General features: G+C 36.5%; 2 protein-coding genes across 2 annotated transcripts in view; both read right to left on the bottom strand.

Annotated features, from left to right (window-relative positions):
* LOC127938985 (alanine aminotransferase 2) overlaps window positions 1-5,172 on the bottom strand; it is an 8,238-nt gene extending 3,066 nt beyond the window's left edge. The window contains exons 1-8 of the mRNA XM_052535946.1: window positions 5,056-5,172; window positions 4,381-4,476; window positions 3,230-3,338; window positions 2,567-2,700; window positions 2,177-2,414; window positions 1,033-1,110; window positions 800-938; window positions 420-594 (exon numbers count right to left, since the gene is read on the bottom strand). Of these exons, the coding sequence (XP_052391906.1) occupies window positions 420-594; window positions 800-938; window positions 1,033-1,110; window positions 2,177-2,414; window positions 2,567-2,700; window positions 3,230-3,338; window positions 4,381-4,476; window positions 5,056-5,106 (1,020 nt within the window). The 5' untranslated portion in view covers window positions 5,107-5,172. The remainder of the gene's footprint in view (window positions 1-419; window positions 595-799; window positions 939-1,032; window positions 1,111-2,176; window positions 2,415-2,566; window positions 2,701-3,229; window positions 3,339-4,380; window positions 4,477-5,055) is intronic.
* Window positions 5,173-5,254: 82 nt separating this feature from the next.
* si:ch211-221n20.8 (neurogenic locus notch homolog protein 1) lies at window positions 5,255-17,236 on the bottom strand. Its single transcript, XM_052535941.1, has 21 exons — window positions 17,095-17,236; window positions 16,457-16,571; window positions 15,910-15,970; window positions 15,579-15,704; window positions 14,898-15,038; window positions 11,631-11,756; window positions 11,434-11,556; window positions 10,943-11,065; window positions 10,737-10,859; window positions 10,016-10,138; window positions 9,790-9,912; window positions 8,857-8,982; window positions 8,540-8,665; window positions 8,361-8,453; window positions 7,468-7,563; window positions 7,308-7,403; window positions 7,113-7,208; window positions 6,643-6,744; window positions 6,371-6,476; window positions 6,041-6,157; window positions 5,255-5,459 (listed from the first exon to the last, which is right to left on the bottom strand). Exons 1-21 carry the CDS (start codon window positions 17,199-17,201, stop codon window positions 5,381-5,383), a joined length of 2,328 nt encoding a protein of 775 aa, XP_052391901.1. The 5' UTR covers window positions 17,202-17,236; the 3' UTR covers window positions 5,255-5,380.
* Window positions 17,237-17,548: the final 312 nt, after the last annotated feature.

The raw sequence follows: 17,548 nt of genomic DNA, 5'->3' as shown, positions 1-17,548 counted from the left end.
ATGCATTGATGAAATTAATAGTTGGATGTGCCAGAACTTTCTTCAGTTAAACAAGGAAAAAACAAAGTTTGAAGTTTTCAAGTTGAATGCATACCTTGACTTTATTTATTGCACTGTATTTTATGTAAAATAATTTCCTATTTTTAACGGTCTTAAATTCTTTTTAAGTCAATTTTTAAAACATTAAAAAAAAAAAAAAATTCTTGTTTTATATTTGTGATTTTTGTAACTTTCTTTTATGTAAAGCACTTTGAATTACCATTGTGTATTAAATGTGCTATATAAATAAACGTGCCTTTAATTGCACAGTTCTGACTTCTTTTTTTCAGAATAGTGAGAAAAAGGTAAAGAATTGTGAGATATAAACTCCAAACTGCAGGAAAAAAAAAGAAATAAGCTTCTGTAGTCTTGGCATGTACCTGTGTGTATAAACTGTAGGAAGGTTCTCCAGGATGGGGCGGATCAGCCATGACATCCAGAGCGATCTGACCAATCACAGGAGGGCACAGATCTCCCGTCAGAAGAACCTCAGCGAAGAACATTACAGCTTCATCAACGTTCACCAGCTCCATGAACCCCGTCCTGAAACCACATCTGCGCCAGACACAAACACAGCAAATCATCAAATGAGAACGACTTCTGAAGATCATGTGACACTGAGGCTGGAGTAATGATGCTGAAAATACAGCTGCGCATCACAGAAATAAATTACACTTTAATAGATATTCACATAGAAAACAGCTGTTTTAAATTCTAATAATGTTTCACAATAGGGAAAGACTGACTTGGAAAAACTCACTCTCCCATGATGCCGTTGGAGAGCGAATGCAGCGAGGCCAGTTGGACTCTGTCAGAATAAGGTTGGCCCATCTCGGCCAGAACACGCTTATAGGACACGAATTCCGAGCCGTCTGCGAAAACCGTGTCCTGATAAACCTGCAACATGTCAAGAGACAGAAGAACACCTAAAAACACAAATCTGACCCGAAAACTCATTTCAAATAATGAAGATTAAATCCTGAACACTTTCCTCATCGACCAATAGGAAAAGCTCTTCGTCTGCAGCAAAGCGAATCACTTCCTGAATGGACTCCCTGCTCTGAACATGTCCTGCAAAACCAACATATTTATCATTTCACTCAAAAAACTACCAATATCATATTCTGCCTCGTACTTCACATTAGGCATTATTAGAATATCATTTTAAGTCATTTTAACACTCGGATCAAACCCTTTTTAATAGCTGTAGTTAATAATGAATTAATCTCTGTTGTTTGCGTGTAACTTTTTTAGGGCTAAGCAATACAAATAATAATAAAATAATACCCTTAATATATTTCAGCTTTTTGATAATATTAGATACAATTTATATATTTACTTTTGGAAAACTAATTTTATTTTCAAACATTTCAACCAAAGAGTCATTGACTATTGCATTGTTGTTATTGTAAAATACTTAAGATTATATATTTGATTTAAGTATAAATTTTTTTTTTTTTTTTTTTTTCATTCTAAATAAACACAAGAAAAAGTATTTGTAATCAGTTAGTGACATAAATTTAATTTTGTTAATATAGCCTACAGCGTTATGCAATATAATATAATATAATATAATATAATATAATATAATATAATATAATATAATATAATATAATATAATATAATATAAAATTATATATACTGTATATGGTGCTGAATATTCAGCTTTGATCACAGGAATAAATTACATTTTAATAGATATTCACATATAAAGCAGATATTTTTTATAGTAAAAATATTTCACAATATTACTGATTTTGCTGTATTTCTGTTCAAATAATAGACTTATTTAAAAAACATATAAATTATATGGTTCAAAAACTTTTACTGGAACTGAATATATATATATTATAATATAAAAAGTTTATAACTAGAAAATCTTCAAGAAAAAAGTTCTGAATTCTGAGATGCTGCTAAAACATTTTATCTTATCATAATTAGTTTTCTGTAAATATTGTAATAGTGTGTTTGCAAGATAAAAAAAAACAAAAAAAAAATCTTATCATTGTGAGATGCTTTTTTAGAAACCAAATTATTGACCAAATAAAAGAAAATCATCACTGCGTTCGCAGCGCTGCTTCATATTAAATCACCAGCTAAATTATTATGAATATATTGTTTATGTATTGTCCTGTGCCTGTTGGGTTGCCGGGGTTACTGATGTAAATCGCCATTGGAAAGCTCCGCCCCCTTGTAGCCTGGATGGCTCTGTTTAGCTCCGCCCTCTCCACACTCCACCCACTCTCCTCTTGCAGCTGATAGGTCACCGGAACCACACCCATCCTCTCCAGGAGGCGTGTCAGAGTGTGAGGGGCGGGGTCTGGGATCATAACCGTAGACACGCCCTCTGATTGACACAGCAGCCGCAGCATCACCTATGTTCGGTTCAGTAATGATATGATCCTGATTTAATTTATCATTCATCAAGGACATCAGCAGCAGATCTTTATTTTTACAATTAAAAGGTTTTATGGATTGAAACATGCGCTGAAGTTCTAAATGATAGCTGAATGATTTTGTAATGTACCATCAAAGCTCTCTGGGTGTCGACAGTGATGAAGACTTGCTCTGGACTGGACAGGACACCTCCGTCCCGCAGAGAAATGAACTTTGCTATAGTGTTTCTCACATGCATCGCTCCTAAGGACCCAGTGTATGAACCTGGAGAGAGAAGTGACCAAGCAGCCAATCAGATCGGGAGCCTCAGGGGTCACATGACAGATTTAGCAATTTGTGAAATGTGTGTGTGTGTGTGTATACACGCACATACATTTATAATACATATATAATTTATACATATTTATAAAATATGCAAATATAAATACATAATGAAAATATAAATATTTTATCTATTATATTTATTGTATAATATATGTACTATAAAATAAAAGTGTATATATTATTTTTACATTTACATACATATTTATATAATATGTAATATATACAATATATTTAGAAATTCAGAAATGTTATTTGTTATATTAATCAATTAATTAATTAATGTTATTAAATATTATTATATTAATTATATTTTATCTATTATATATATATATATATATATATATATATATATAAAATAAACTACATGAAATATGAAATAAATCAGAAAATATCAAATAAAACTATAAAATGTAAATAAATAAATAATGATGTAAAATGCATTTTCTCTCAAACACACAGAGACTCTCACCGATACTTCCTCCATCAAAGTGACTGAGGAGTTTCTGAACTCTGAGACGAGCGTCAGGAGGAAGAGCGTCGCCCTGGAGGATTCTGGGATACACACATCCAGCTGCGACCTCACAGACACAAGAAAAAACAACAAGGATTTCAGACTCAAATGTGTAAAATATTAAACATGTGCACTGATGAATCATTCACAATTAAAGGGTTAGTTCACCCAAAAATGCAAATGATGTCATTAATAACTCACCCACATGTCGTTCCAAACACGAAAGGCCCCCTTTTATCTTCTGAACACAGTTTAAGATATTTTAGATTGAGTCTGAGAGCTCTCAGTCCCTCCATTGAAACAGTGTGTACGGTATATAGTCCATGTGACATCAGAGGGTCAGTTAGAATTGGATATCCGGTTCGCGAACGAATCATTCAGTTCATCAAATCGAACTGAATCGTTTTAAACGGTTCGCATCTCTAATACGCATTAATCCACAAATGACTTAAGCTGTTAACTTTTTTAATGTGGCTGACACTCCCTCTGAGTTCAAACAAACCAATATCTGTTTAGTTTAAAACGATTCAGTTCGATTTGGTGAACTGTTTCAAAAAGATCCGGTTACATCGAATGATTCGTTCGCGAACCGGATATCACAAACTGCTTTGTTTTGAACTCTTTCTTACAACAGACACGGAAGAGAAGATGCTGAATAAAGTCGTTGTTTTTGCTATTTTTGGACCAACATGTATTTTCGATGCTTCAGAATATTCTAACTGACCCTCTGATGTCACATGGACTACTTTGATGATGTTTTTCTTTCCTTTCTGGACATGGACAGCAGACCGTACACACAGCTTCAATGGAGGGACTGAGAGCTCTCGGACTAAATCTAAAATATCTTAAACTGTGTTCAGAAGATAAACGGAGGTCTTACTGGTTTGGAACGACATGTGGGTGAGTTATTAATGACATCATTTTCATTTTTCGGTGAACTAACCCTTTAAACCAGCAATGTGCATAGAGTCTGTTTGTGTGCGAGTATAACAGGACGTCCTGTTCCACAAAACCAAAGTGCAGGCCACACTGTGCTCATTTCTAATTCAGTCAGTGATCAAACATTCAATACATCACTTATTTAAGCAACAATTAACAACCCATCAGACCTGTCTAACGAAGGTTATTGGCTTGATTCCAGCATTATGAGAGTCTCCAGAACTCAAATCCAGAACCTTCTTAAAGGACCCCTTCTTATTCAGCCCCTTAAAAAAGAGAGAGGTGACATGAATGAAGCTTAAAATCTAAGTTTCCACAAAACTCAAAAGTAGATGAAGAAGAATGCATTTTTCTATCCTATGTTTTAACTTAAAAATGCATGCAAAAGCTGAAACCGTGCACATTCCAGTCATAATGTAACATAAACACACATTTGCACAACTACTATTAAATAAAGTAACATTGATATTTAAATAAATTTTTTTTTTTTAGATTTTAAACAATTTCAACATAATAAAAAATTTGACTCTAAATTAAAATTGGGTCACACTTTATTTTCAGGTCTAATTCTGTTATTAAGTTCGGTTCGTTAAAGGATCTAAAATACGTTCATGCAAAATAGTTTTTTGATGTTGTTTATAAGTTCTTAGAGTCAGGCAATGTGCTAGTAGCATGCATGCTAATTAGCAACTAGTTAATAGTAAAAATCAGTCCATTAAAAGTGTAGTTTGAAATAAAAAACAGATTTCCCTAAAAAAGGGAATGTATTTCTATAATACAATTTCCCTGCATGCTTTTTGCATGCTTTTTCCATTTAAATGTCTATTTAGTGTGTTTTATTTCACCTGCTCTTCCTCGGTTGATGGAGGTCTGGTTATTTCCTTCAGATCAGACATGTCTTTAGATGTAGTCTGTCCACGTCCGCTCAGCAAACAGCGCAGTGTGACTTACTTCAGTTTCAGTATAAATGCATTCACTCAGTTAATATTACATCTGCAGCACAGCAGTTTAAAGAGGATCACACAACCATGTAAATAAGTGACCAAAAATACCTTTATTAGTATGTAACAATACACATGCACAATGTGCAAAAGCCAGTATACACAAGCATAGAATATGCACTGAGTGTGTTTGACTCCGTGTGAAGTGTTTCTATAGACTTGAGGTTGTTCATCTTGCTGTTTTCTCAGGACACTGGATTTTGTAGCCCACTCTATACGCCTGCAGATACACACGCGCCTGATTTATCCTACAACCACAGGAAACACATCAGCGATCAGAAATGTTTCTTGAGCAGTAAATCATCATATTTTCATGATTTCTGAAGATCATGTGACACTGAAGACTGGAGGAACGATGCTGAAAATACAGCGGAGCATCACAGAAATAAATTACAGTTTAACAGATATTCACACAGAAAACAGCTGTTTTACATTGTAATAATATTTCACAATTTTTACTGTATTTTTGATCAAATTAATGCAACCTTGGTGAGCAGAAGAGTCTCACAATTCATAGCAATCAATAAAAAAAATAGATAAAAAATGCATTAAATGAACAAAAACACTAAGAAATTCAGAATGAATCTTAAATAAATTACAAATTAAAAAGGATCCCAATTTTGAAAGAACAGTGTTGATTCTAGTATTGCATTCAGATCTGCTCACATTGCATCAAGTATGTATTTTTACATGTTTTTTTTACAAGGTTTAAATGAAATAATGTAAGAGCTTGTGATTTAACATTACTCATACTGTGACAGATCCTGTTGATCTGTGTGTGTGAGTGTGTGTGTGTGTGTGTGTGTGTGTGTGTGTGTGTGTGTTTGACCTGTATTTAGTGCAGAGCTGGACTCCCAGCGGTCCGCAGCGGTCCACATAACTCTCCCGAAAGCCTTTCCGCACGGCTCGGGCCATACTGACCACCGTCGTCACGACCGGACACGTGCTGGAGGAGAGGAGGACACAACACGAGGAGTGTGAGTGTGTGTGTGTGTGTGAGTGTGTGAGTGTGTGTGTGTGTGTGTGTGTGCGAGTGTGTGTGAGACTACATAACTGTGTGTGCATGAGTGTGTAAGTGTGAGCGTGTGTGTATGTGTGTGTGCGTGTTTGTGCATTTGTGCGTGCGTGTGTGTGAGTGTGTGTGTGTGCATTCTCTCACAGTTTCTCACAGCGTATGCCGCTCGTCCCCGTCACACACACACAGGTGTTCAGAGCCCCGCAGACGCCACCGTGCTGACATGGAGGAACACACGGCGTAGTGACGGCTACAAACACACACACACACACACACACATGAACACAAACTACACAGAACATTGCTCACTGAACATAAACACAACACAGGATGAACAGAAGAATCACTGCAGACTGATGATGACAATGATGATGAGTGAATGATGTCATGATGATGGAGATGATGATGTCACATGCCTGTCTCACAGAGGCTTCCAGTAAATCCATCCACACACTGGCATCTGTTGAGTCCCACACACACACCACCGTTTCTACACGCCGACACACACCTGACGGGTTCTGAGGAGGAAGCACACACACACACACACACACACACACAAACACACAGGTTCATAAATTTGCTGTTTAAAAAAGGACTAAAATAGACTGCTTTTGTTTTCAAATTAAACTAATATTAATAACTAAACTAGGAAACATACATTTAAATAAAAAAATCTGATTTTATTTACTTATCTAAATAATATATACACTAATATATAGACTATATATACACAAAATAAAGAGAATAAATATTTTTTTGTAAAAATGCAGATCGTTTTCTCTTAGGGTTATTGTCTGGGTCAGGTAAGGATTTATAATTAGCTGTAAATAAAAAGTGTCCCCGTATGAACATGGAAGTAAAACAGAAGAAGTGTGTGTTTGTGGACCTCTCTGACAGCGAGCTCCTGTCCATCCGTCTGAACAGCTGCAGGTGTTGATGTCCACACACTTCCCTCCGTTCACACACGGAGGAGAACACAGCGCTGCAAACACACACACGCAGCTTCAGTACACATCTAGATAAAACAATGCTTCAGATCTCACACACACACACACACACACACACACACACACACACTCACGGGTGAGACACTGCGCTCCGCTGTAGTCCGAGGGACACTGGCAGGTGTTTGGAGCGACACACCGTCCACCGTTCGCACACGGCAGCTCACACACGGCTGAAACACACACATCATCATCATCATCAGTGTGTGTGTGTGTGTGTGATGTGGTCAGTGTTACCTGTGTGGCAGCCGTCTCCCGTCCAGCCCGGACGACACAGACAGACGTTCCACCTCATACAGGACCCTCCATGAGCACAGGGCGGAGAACACATGGCTGAGACACACCACAATAAACACAGAGAAACACACACATGCATGAACGCACACTTACACTAGCATTTCAAAGAAATTAATACTGTAATTGCTCAAAAGTGACAGTAAAGACATTCATAATGTTACAAAATATTGCTCTTAAATAAATAAATCCGGCTCTTTTGAACTTTCTATTCATCTGTGAATCCTGAAAAATAAAATGCAACTGTTTTCAACTTTGATAATAATCAGAAATGTTTTTTGAGCAGTAAATCATCATATTTTCATGATTTCTGAAGATCATGTGACACTGAAGACTGGAGGAATGATGCTGAAAATACAGCGGAGCATCACAGAAATAAATTACAGTTTAACACAGATTCATATAGAAAACGTTTATTTAAAATCACAATAATATTTACTTATTTTCACTGCATTTTTTATCAAATAAATGCAACCTTGATGAAAATAATAAGTATCGTTCAATAATATATAAAAGTATTTTTTTTTGCTTTCATGGAGAAGGAAATTTCCGAATTTTTTACACATTTTCAATTCTGGGGAATATAATTCATTATTCCTCTATGTTATACATCATTATTATAACTGTAAGCCATTTTACACTGTATGTAAAGTGTATTTTAATAACGAATGCCCTGCAATTTGGGCTGTCAAATGTGTAAAAATTTCAAAATTTTCACTTAGAATAATACAATAAAATGTTTAAGATATTAGCATAATATTATTAATAATAATAAAAAGTGAAAAAAATCACATCCTATCTCATTCTGCATTAAACTCAATCACATGACACATTACCCGAACATCCTGGTCCAGGATATCCTGCCGGACAGTCGCAGGTGTTGGGAGCAACACACACTCCAGAGTTCAGACAGGCAGGTTCACACAGTGCTGGAATAATGATGTACGGCTGTGAGGAGGGTGTTCTGGATGATCTAGAGTCATTGTGTCAGTGTGTGTGAACAGCTGTGACTCACGATGGCATTTAGTCGGGTCGTCTTTACGCAACTCAAAGCCAGAGCGACAGCTGCAATTAAAACCGCCAGCGTGATTCACACACACCTGCTCACAGCCGCCGTTAAAACTCACACACTCGTCCACATCTGCAGACAGAGACAGAAAAAAGATGTTACTCAGTATTTGAAAAGAATAAAAAAAAATTTATAAAAAAAATTATTTTATCTTTTGTTGATAATCGATATACAGATATAAAGTCACACTAAACTATTTTATGCAATTCATGTGGATCATATACTGGATAATATGAACCAGTCAATAGTTTTATGTGTTTTACCGATGCAGGTTCTTTGGTCTGCACTGAGCTCCCATCCTGCTCTGCAGCTGCAATGGATGCGACCTTCGGCACCCAACGAACAGGTATGATCACATCCACCGTTCCTCAAGGCACATGAGGTCACATCTGCCAAAGGAGAGATACACGCATGCATTTAATTAATGGAAAATGCATAAATTAAACATATGTACAATGCATGCATTAGACAGGTGGAAAATGCATGCATGCAAAAGATAGAAAGTGCATGGGTGCAACAAATACAAAATGCATGAATGCAAAAGATCAGGAATGCAGGCATGCAAAGGACAGAAAAAGCATGAATGCAAAATTTAGAAAGTGCATCCATGAAAAGGATAGAAAATGCATACATGCAACATATAGAAAATGCATCCATGCAACAGATAGATAATGCATCCACGAAAAAGATTGTAAATGCATGCATGCAACAGATAGAAAATGCATTCAAGAAAAGGATTGAAAATGCATACATGCAACAGATAGAAAATGCATTCATGAAAAGGATTAAAATGTATGCATGCAAGAGATAGAAAAAGCATCCATGCAAAGGATAGAAAATGCATGCATGCAACAGATAGAAAATGCATTCATGAAAATGATAGAAAATGCATGCATGCAACAGATAGAAAATGCATTCATGCAAAGGATAGAGCATGCAACAGATATAAAATGCATGCATGCAACAGATAGAGAATGCATTCATGAAAAGGATAGAAAATGCATACATGCAACAGATAGAAAAAGCATCCATGCAAACTGCAAAGGATAGAAAATGCATGCATGCAACAGATAAACAATTCATGAAAGGATGGGAAAAGGATTTTCTTAAATTCTTTTAGTGAAAGAGTTACTTATTAAAGTTATTCATGCAAAACAATAAAAACATAATTTACAACACACACAAACATTACTTACTGACACAGGTGGTATTGCGGTGGTCCAGTAGCAGAGGGAAGGGACAGTGACATTCGTGACCACCTGGGGTGTTTGTGCACTCGTGAGAACAGCCTCCATTCTGTAGTTTACACTCATCTATGTCTATAAAACACACACTCACAGAGCTGTGAATGAGAGAAAATCCACTCTAGAACAGAACACAGATTCTTTTAATGGCCATAATATGAGCTGAAAGCGCACTGACCCACACAGCTGTGTCCGTCAATGTGCAGCTGATACCCACGTCGACACGAGCAGAGAAACGAACCCGCTGTGTTTGTGCAGGTCTGTTCACACATGTCATTACTGCTCACACACTCGTCCACATCTACACAAAGACACACACACACACAGACGTGCAACCATTATTTATTTTTCACTATGCATTGGTTAACCATCCAAAAATATGTTGCAAATGTTTTGGTAATTCAAAATATACAGGTAGACGTCATGGTAATAAATTACATTAAATCAAATAAAAATTTCGATGATTTAAATCCAACTGAAGTGAGTCACACCGAAGTGAATCACACTGAAGTGAATCATACCGAAGCGAATCACACAGAGGCGAATCACACTGTAGTGAATCACATTGAAGTGAATCACACTGAAGGGAATCACACCCAGGTGAATCACACCAAAGTGAATCACACTGAAGTGAATCACACCAAGGCGAATCACACTGAAGTGAATCACATTGAAGCGACTAAAGTGAAGTGAATCACACCGAAGTGAATCACACCGAAGTGAATCACACTGAAGTGAATCACACCGAAGTGAATCACACTGAAGTGAATCACACCGAAGTGAATCACACTGAAGTGAATCACACCGAAGTGAATCACACTGAAGTGAATCACACTGAAGTGAATCACACCGAAGTGAATCACACTGAAGTGAGTGTGGTGTATTGTGTGAGTGTGTACCTGTGCAGTTGTGCAGATCTGCAGTTATTGCGTATCCAGGGCTGCAGACGCAGCTGTACGTCCCCGGCTGATTCATGCAGTCGTGTTCACAGAGTCCGTTATCCTGAGTGCATTCATCCACATCTGAGCAAACCACAGACACAAGCATCATCATCATCCTCATCATCACAGCATTCAGTCTGCATGGATCGGGATCTCAGACTGACCGTAGCAGGAGTGTCCGTCTCCGCTGTATCCCTGAAGACACTGGCAGAAATACGAGCCGATGATGTTCCCACAGCGAGCGTTAACGTCACAGCCGTGATCCCCGGACAAACACTCGTTTATGTCTGCATGCACACACCAGTAATCGACTCATATTGGCATCACTAACATACTATTATAGTTTGGATTATGCATTATAGCGCATTAAAGGCCTTATAGCAAGGATTCCCTATAATAATCATTATTATAATAATATAAATGTTTTATATTATTATTGCTTTTCAACACATTTACAGTCCACACACAGATGCATATAAATATATATATATGTATATTTATATAATTGAAAATTGTATATTAACAATTAAATAGATTTCAATAATTCACATGGTCGTAGTTCTCTCATGTTGGCATACAAATAAAAAACGTAATAATTGTAATAATGAACTACGCATTAAATGTAAGTGTGTGTCTGTGTGTGTGTGTCACTCACCTGTGCAGTGTGTGCCGTTGCCACGGTAACCGCGCCGACACACACACCTGTAACTGCCCAGTGTGTTCTCACACTCGCCTCGGCCGACACACACATGCGGCTCCTCCACACACTCGTCCACATCTGAGAACAACATCATCATCGTCTCTTCATCGATAAAGGGTTAATACTACGATCTCAGACAGACAGACTCGTACCCACACACGCGGCTCTGTGCTCTCTGAATCCAGCCTGACACACACACGTGTAGCTGCCGTCTGTATTCACACACACGTTACCCTGCTCCCTCCGGCAGCTCTCCTCGAAATTACATTCGTCAACATCTGCAGAGACACAGAAGAGTGCTTAAACATGCTCCTGACAGATATTCAACAAATAAGGGTGCATTTTAAAACTTAAAAACTGAAATAAAATCATTTAGTTTATTTTGATGTTCTAAAAAAAACAAAAACAAAAACTACACTTTTTTAACGTATTTTAAAAAAAGAAAAAAGACAAAAACACACTACAAAATAAAAGCAGAACATATAAAAACTAATTTCTAAACTATTACAATTTTTTTTTAACATGCAGTCATGAAGAATAATGAAAATATCAGTATCAGAAAATATAGCATATATGATATGCATTTAGAAAACTGACTTTAAAACTAAAATATAAAACAGAAAATACAAAATATAATAAAATAAAATAAAATAAATAATTTAACTAATTTTATTTCAGCTAGTTACATGGAAATATTTATAATTTTCATGGATTAACCAGATGCACTAAAATAACTTAAACACAAACTTAAACGAAAAATAATAAAAACCACACACACACACACACACACACACACACACACACACACATATATATAAATACAAACCAAAAACAAAATTAATAAAACTAAAATGAAAATATAAAAATATAAATGAATTTAAAAATATTTATTAAAAAAACTATTGACCATATAAACTGATAAATAATAATAATGTCATCGGAATAAGATATATAAAACACTTTTATAGATCTATAAAATACAGACAAATTAATAAAATAAAAAAATACATAAAGAAAGCCAGCTAGCTGCCAAGAAAACATTTCTCATTTTCATAGATTAACTGGATGTACTAAGATAACAAAAAACTAAACTTAATACACACACACAGTGTTGTAGTCGAGACCAGCTCATTCGAGTCCGAGTCCAGATCGAGTCCAGAGAGGGTCGAGTCCGAGTCAAGACCGAGTTCAGAAAGGGTCGAGTCCGAGTCAAGACCGAGACCAGAGAGATTGGGTCTGAGACAAGACCTAAAGAAATCTTCAAGAGTATGTCAAATGTTTGGTGGAAACAATAAAGGTTAAAAGGGCCACATAGTATGTGGTGTAAAGGTAATTTTATTAGTATTATGAAGGGTTACTTGTCAATATTAAGTGCTCATTTTCACATAACATCGTTGTACCACTATACACATCCATATAACCTTTCTAGTACACATAACATTACTGTACGACTCTATATTGTAATTCTACATAACACTTCTAGTACAAGTAACATTACTGTACCACTATACCTGTAAATGTTCAACTGTAACAGCTTTTACATAACTTTTAACCTCGAAGCTTAACTAATGACTGCTAATATCCTTAAGTTACAATGTATTGGATTATGTGCACTTTAGATGTTGTGAAGATTACAGGTGGGCATAATTACTTTTCAAAAAAATAAGTGAGGAGACCATCCAGCTACCCAACCGAGCACGATGTGGTCTCATGATCAATCCACCCCAACTAAAAACTCTCTCTACTTCATCCAAAAGTGTGTATGTGCCAGGGGAAGAAAGCTGGATCAAATGCCATATAAATTCAATGCATTCTGTCAGACATTGTTTTTGAGGGGAGGATGTTTAGTGTTGAGACAGTCAGTCTGTGTCTGTATTCATTATATAATTTAATTAAACAATATTTGTTTTTTTTTCTGTGACCATTTTGTCCTACTTTGTAAAAATAACACAGTTGAGAGAAATGTAGCAATGTGGCTTTCTGGAAAGTGGGATCACTACAGGCGGATGGCAGGAGGGTAACTTAGGCCGGTGACACACTGGCTGCGTGGCGTCTCTGCTGCGTGCCAGAAACGTGGTGGCTGCTTCACGTTTTCTGTGTCTTTACACACCAGAAGCGTGTCTGACGCGGCGCTTGGCGCACTGCTGCTACTGTAGGTGACATAGAGGGAGACCGCCAAAAAAACAGGCTCTTGTCTTCATGACAACAATATCAAATTTATTTTTTTACACACCTACTGATAAGACACCGTCAACAGTATTGACGGCAAAATAGAGTATGTTTGACAGGTGCAATATTTGAAAATCGATCATTATTAATTTATTTTTAAAATTACATTTATATCTGAATTTATGTCAACCTATAGACTTTCAAATATCAAAATGTCATGAATTAATATGTATTTGTGTACAAAATGACATATAAACATATTTTCCTAGTATATTTTGCCTGGAAACGCTTCCAACATGCACGCGTGTCACGTGAAAAATAGGCGTCGGTTCTATTTCTAACATGAACGGGTATTCCGCGCGTCTCACGTAAGCAGTCTGCAAGATCTAACCTGATAACAAGGGAGCCGAATTAAAAACAGACACGCCATGCAGCTGAGATGCTTGCGCCACGCATCCAGTGTGTTGCTGGCCTAACGTCTCACGTCAAAAGAAAATCACCAGTCATTAGATGTGTCAATCATACATCAATTTAAATAAACATTAACATACAGTAATAATCATGAAATATTTTGATTGGGACTCGAGTGGACTCGGGCATAAGTCCGATTCCTAATATGTTCGAGTCCGAGTCAATACCGAGTCAAAATGCACACGAGTCCATGACAAGACCGAGACCATTAAAATACGGTCTCGAGACCGAGTCCAAGACCGAGTCCGAGTCTCGAGTACTCAACACTGCACACACACACACATATATAGACATATTGAGAAAAATAAAAACTAATAAAAATGACAGAAACAAACTACAAAATGACTAAAACTATCACAAAAATGAAAACAGAAAATATAAAAAAATTAAAACTAACAAAAAATGCAAACATACACAAATTAATAATAATACAAAAACTAATTCAAAACATTAATAAAAAACAAAATTATACTAATATATAGGGGTGCACGATAAATATCGGCCGATAATTAATGCGCATCTCGTCAGTAAAGCCGGTTCTCTAGTTAGTGGTAAATTACATCATTTACGCAGCTTGTGTAGTGAACGTTGCTCTATGTGCAATCACACAAATGATGGAATTTACCGATGACTAAAGAACCGGCTTTACTGACGAGATGCGCATTAATTATCGGCCGATATTTATCATGCACCCCTACTAACATAACTCTGGTTGGATGACTAATCAGTTAGTTTGACCATCCCTGAATGAAACACACACACTCAAACAGTGGACGCACCGACACAGTTGTGTCCGTGGAGCGCCAGCACGAATCCCGCCGGACACGAGCAGGTGAAAGATCCAGGTGTGTTTGTACACAAGGCTCCACTTCCACAGGCCTGCAGTCCTGTTACTGCAGCCAGCACACACTCATCTACATCTACAACACACACACAACAACTCACTATTTATCACAGTCACAGTGTTTTTAACCTAGCTTAAAACGAAGAAGACGGCTTATATAACAATTGTTCACCTGCTTGAAAATGTACTCATTTTTAGGACATCCCAGATGTAGATGAGTTTGCTTCTTCACCAGATTTGGAGAAATGTAGCATTGCATCACTTGCTCACTGCAAGTGAATGGGTGCCGTCAGAATGAGAGTCGTATTTTACAATGGCTTGAAGTTCAAAACATCTCAATGCTTGATTTGTGTCCTATTTTGTCTTCACCAGATGTTGTGGATTATTCTGATGTTTTTATCAGCTGTTTGGACTTTCGTTCTGACGGCACCCATTCATTCGTACTGAGAAAGTGATGCAATTTCTCCAAATCTGATGAAAAAACAAACTCTTGAATTAGTTTTTGAGTGTATTGTATCTGCTGTTCATAGTTAATTTTCTCTTTTAATTTGAAGAAAAAAGTTAAAGTTGACCTGTTTAGGTGTGTTTATATCATGTACTTGCATTGAGTGCACACCTTTACATCCCTCCGCACTCATCAGGTAACCACGGAAACAGCTGCACAGGTAGGATCCAGGTGTGTTTGTGCAGTTGGCATGGTAACCGCAAGGCCCCGGGTCACCCTGGCGACACTCATCAACATCTGAAAGATAGGAAAAGTATATTTAACATAATAACGTATTGTTTATTAATTAACGCTTTTAGTGTAGGTATACTGTTGAAGATCTCAGACTTTAATTAAAGACTTTATTTACAGGTTTGTGTTTTCCTGTGAGGGTCAAATGTCCTCACTAATATAGGAAGAAGACATTCTCATAAGTGTGTGTGTGTGTGTGTGTGTGTGAGACCTGGTAATGAAGGTGTGTGTGTCGTATCACTCAAGTTGCCGGTGGGGAATGTAACTTCAATCTAGATGCAAACACACATTAGAGTTGATTAAAGCAAAACTTAAGCATATAAACACTTTATGTTACTTGAAATAAAACAAACATTAACTAAACTAATATATATATATATATATATCATTCTTTCATTTTAATTTTAATTAATTAATGGCTATTTAATATTTTCTTTTATTTAATATATCTTGATATACTAAAAAAAAAAAATTGCAAAAACAAATTACTTTATTATATTAATAAATAAAAATATAAGAATTATTGAAATAATAAAATATTATGCAAATTGTCAAGAATATTATAAATATATTTAAAAAACTAGATTTTTGTGTCAGGAGATTTTGATTACTGTAATAATATAGAAGTATGGATATAAATGTGCTTAGTTGTTATGAAAACAATTAAATAGTGTATTAAATGGTTATTGATGCATTATTTGTAGGGTTGTAAAAATAACAATGCATATAAAAGGGGTGAGATCCACCCTGAATCAAACCTGGTCTGTCGTCTGTTGTGTGTCGCTGTATTTCAGAACTTCATTCTCTTCTTGTTCAGCGCTGAGAGTCACAAACAACATGAGAAACACTGACAGAAACCGCCTGAGTGCCATCCTGCAGAAGAACATCATCAGAAGCATCAAACATCTGAGTCTGAAGAGCCCATAAAACACACTTCAAAACAACAGCTCAGACAAAGAGCTCCATAAAACTGCTGCAGGTTTGGGGGTCGAGCTGATGTCAAGCCCAGACATGAAGCAGACAGCCATCATCCTTCTTTAGAGACACACACACACACACACAACCTTTACACATTTTATATATATGTATGTATGCATATTTATCATGCAAACACAGTTCTGACTGTTTGGAAGTCGTGCAAACACTAATAGTTGTACACAAATAGTTGAGCTATCAAAAACACAGCTTACTTATACATACGTTTTGTTACATTGCATCACAAAGCTGCTGTACATGCATTACAGCTGCACTCATGAAATGATTCGCACAGCATAAAGAAACGTAAGCATCGACAAACAATACAGCAAAGCAGACCACACACACACACACACACACACACAAATGATTCAAAATAATCTCTGTGTGTTTAGTTTATAAATTTCACTTTAAAACACACCTGAAATAGTTGAGATCTCGCGCAGCACAAGGATCGCAGCGTGCAGATGTTGGATCAATGAACGACTCTTTGACTGACTCGGGAATCACGACTCCCGAATGAATCATTAAGGAGTTGTTCAGAAAAGACCCGCGTAGGAATTAATACGCCGTTTTCCGTCTAAATAATATTGTGGTTTTAACGTTAACGCTATTTTAAGGCACAAAAACACAACGAAAATTTCTTAATGACTGGTTTGGAATATTTTTATTTTTACTGATTCGTTCATTTGAATCAAATATACGCGAGTCACTCCAGCTGAGTGAAATTGATTCCATATCCTGCAGTTTAACTCTTTCCTGTCCATTCAGGGAAAAACTACCAGTACAATGGACATTTATAAGGTGCAACAAAGAACAAAGTATTGTTACTTGCTGATGTAAAAGCACCTTACAAGTAAAAGAAAGAAAGAAAA

Source organism: Carassius gibelio, chromosome A20, assembly GCF_023724105.1.
Source record: "Carassius gibelio isolate Cgi1373 ecotype wild population from Czech Republic chromosome A20, carGib1.2-hapl.c, whole genome shotgun sequence".
Taxonomy (NCBI): Eukaryota; Metazoa; Chordata; class Actinopteri; order Cypriniformes; family Cyprinidae; genus Carassius; species Carassius gibelio.
The sequence above is the reverse complement of the archived record's forward strand: the minus strand, read 5'-3'. Positions and strand labels throughout refer to the sequence as shown.

Excerpts from the sequence above, each read along its gene's own strand:
- si:ch211-221n20.8 (XM_052535941.1), bottom strand. The coding sequence starts at position 17,201 with ATGATTCATTCGGGAGTCGTGATTCCCGAGTCAGTCAAAGAGTCGTTC. Across the intron at positions 15,039-15,578 it reads GAGTGCGGAGGGATGTAAAG|ATGTAGATGAGTGTGTGCTG; the intron begins GTGTGCACTCAA and ends TGTGTGTTGTAG. Across the intron at positions 11,066-11,433 it reads CAACGGCACACACTGCACAG|ACATAAACGAGTGTTTGTCC; the intron begins GTGAGTGACACA and ends GTGTGCATGCAG.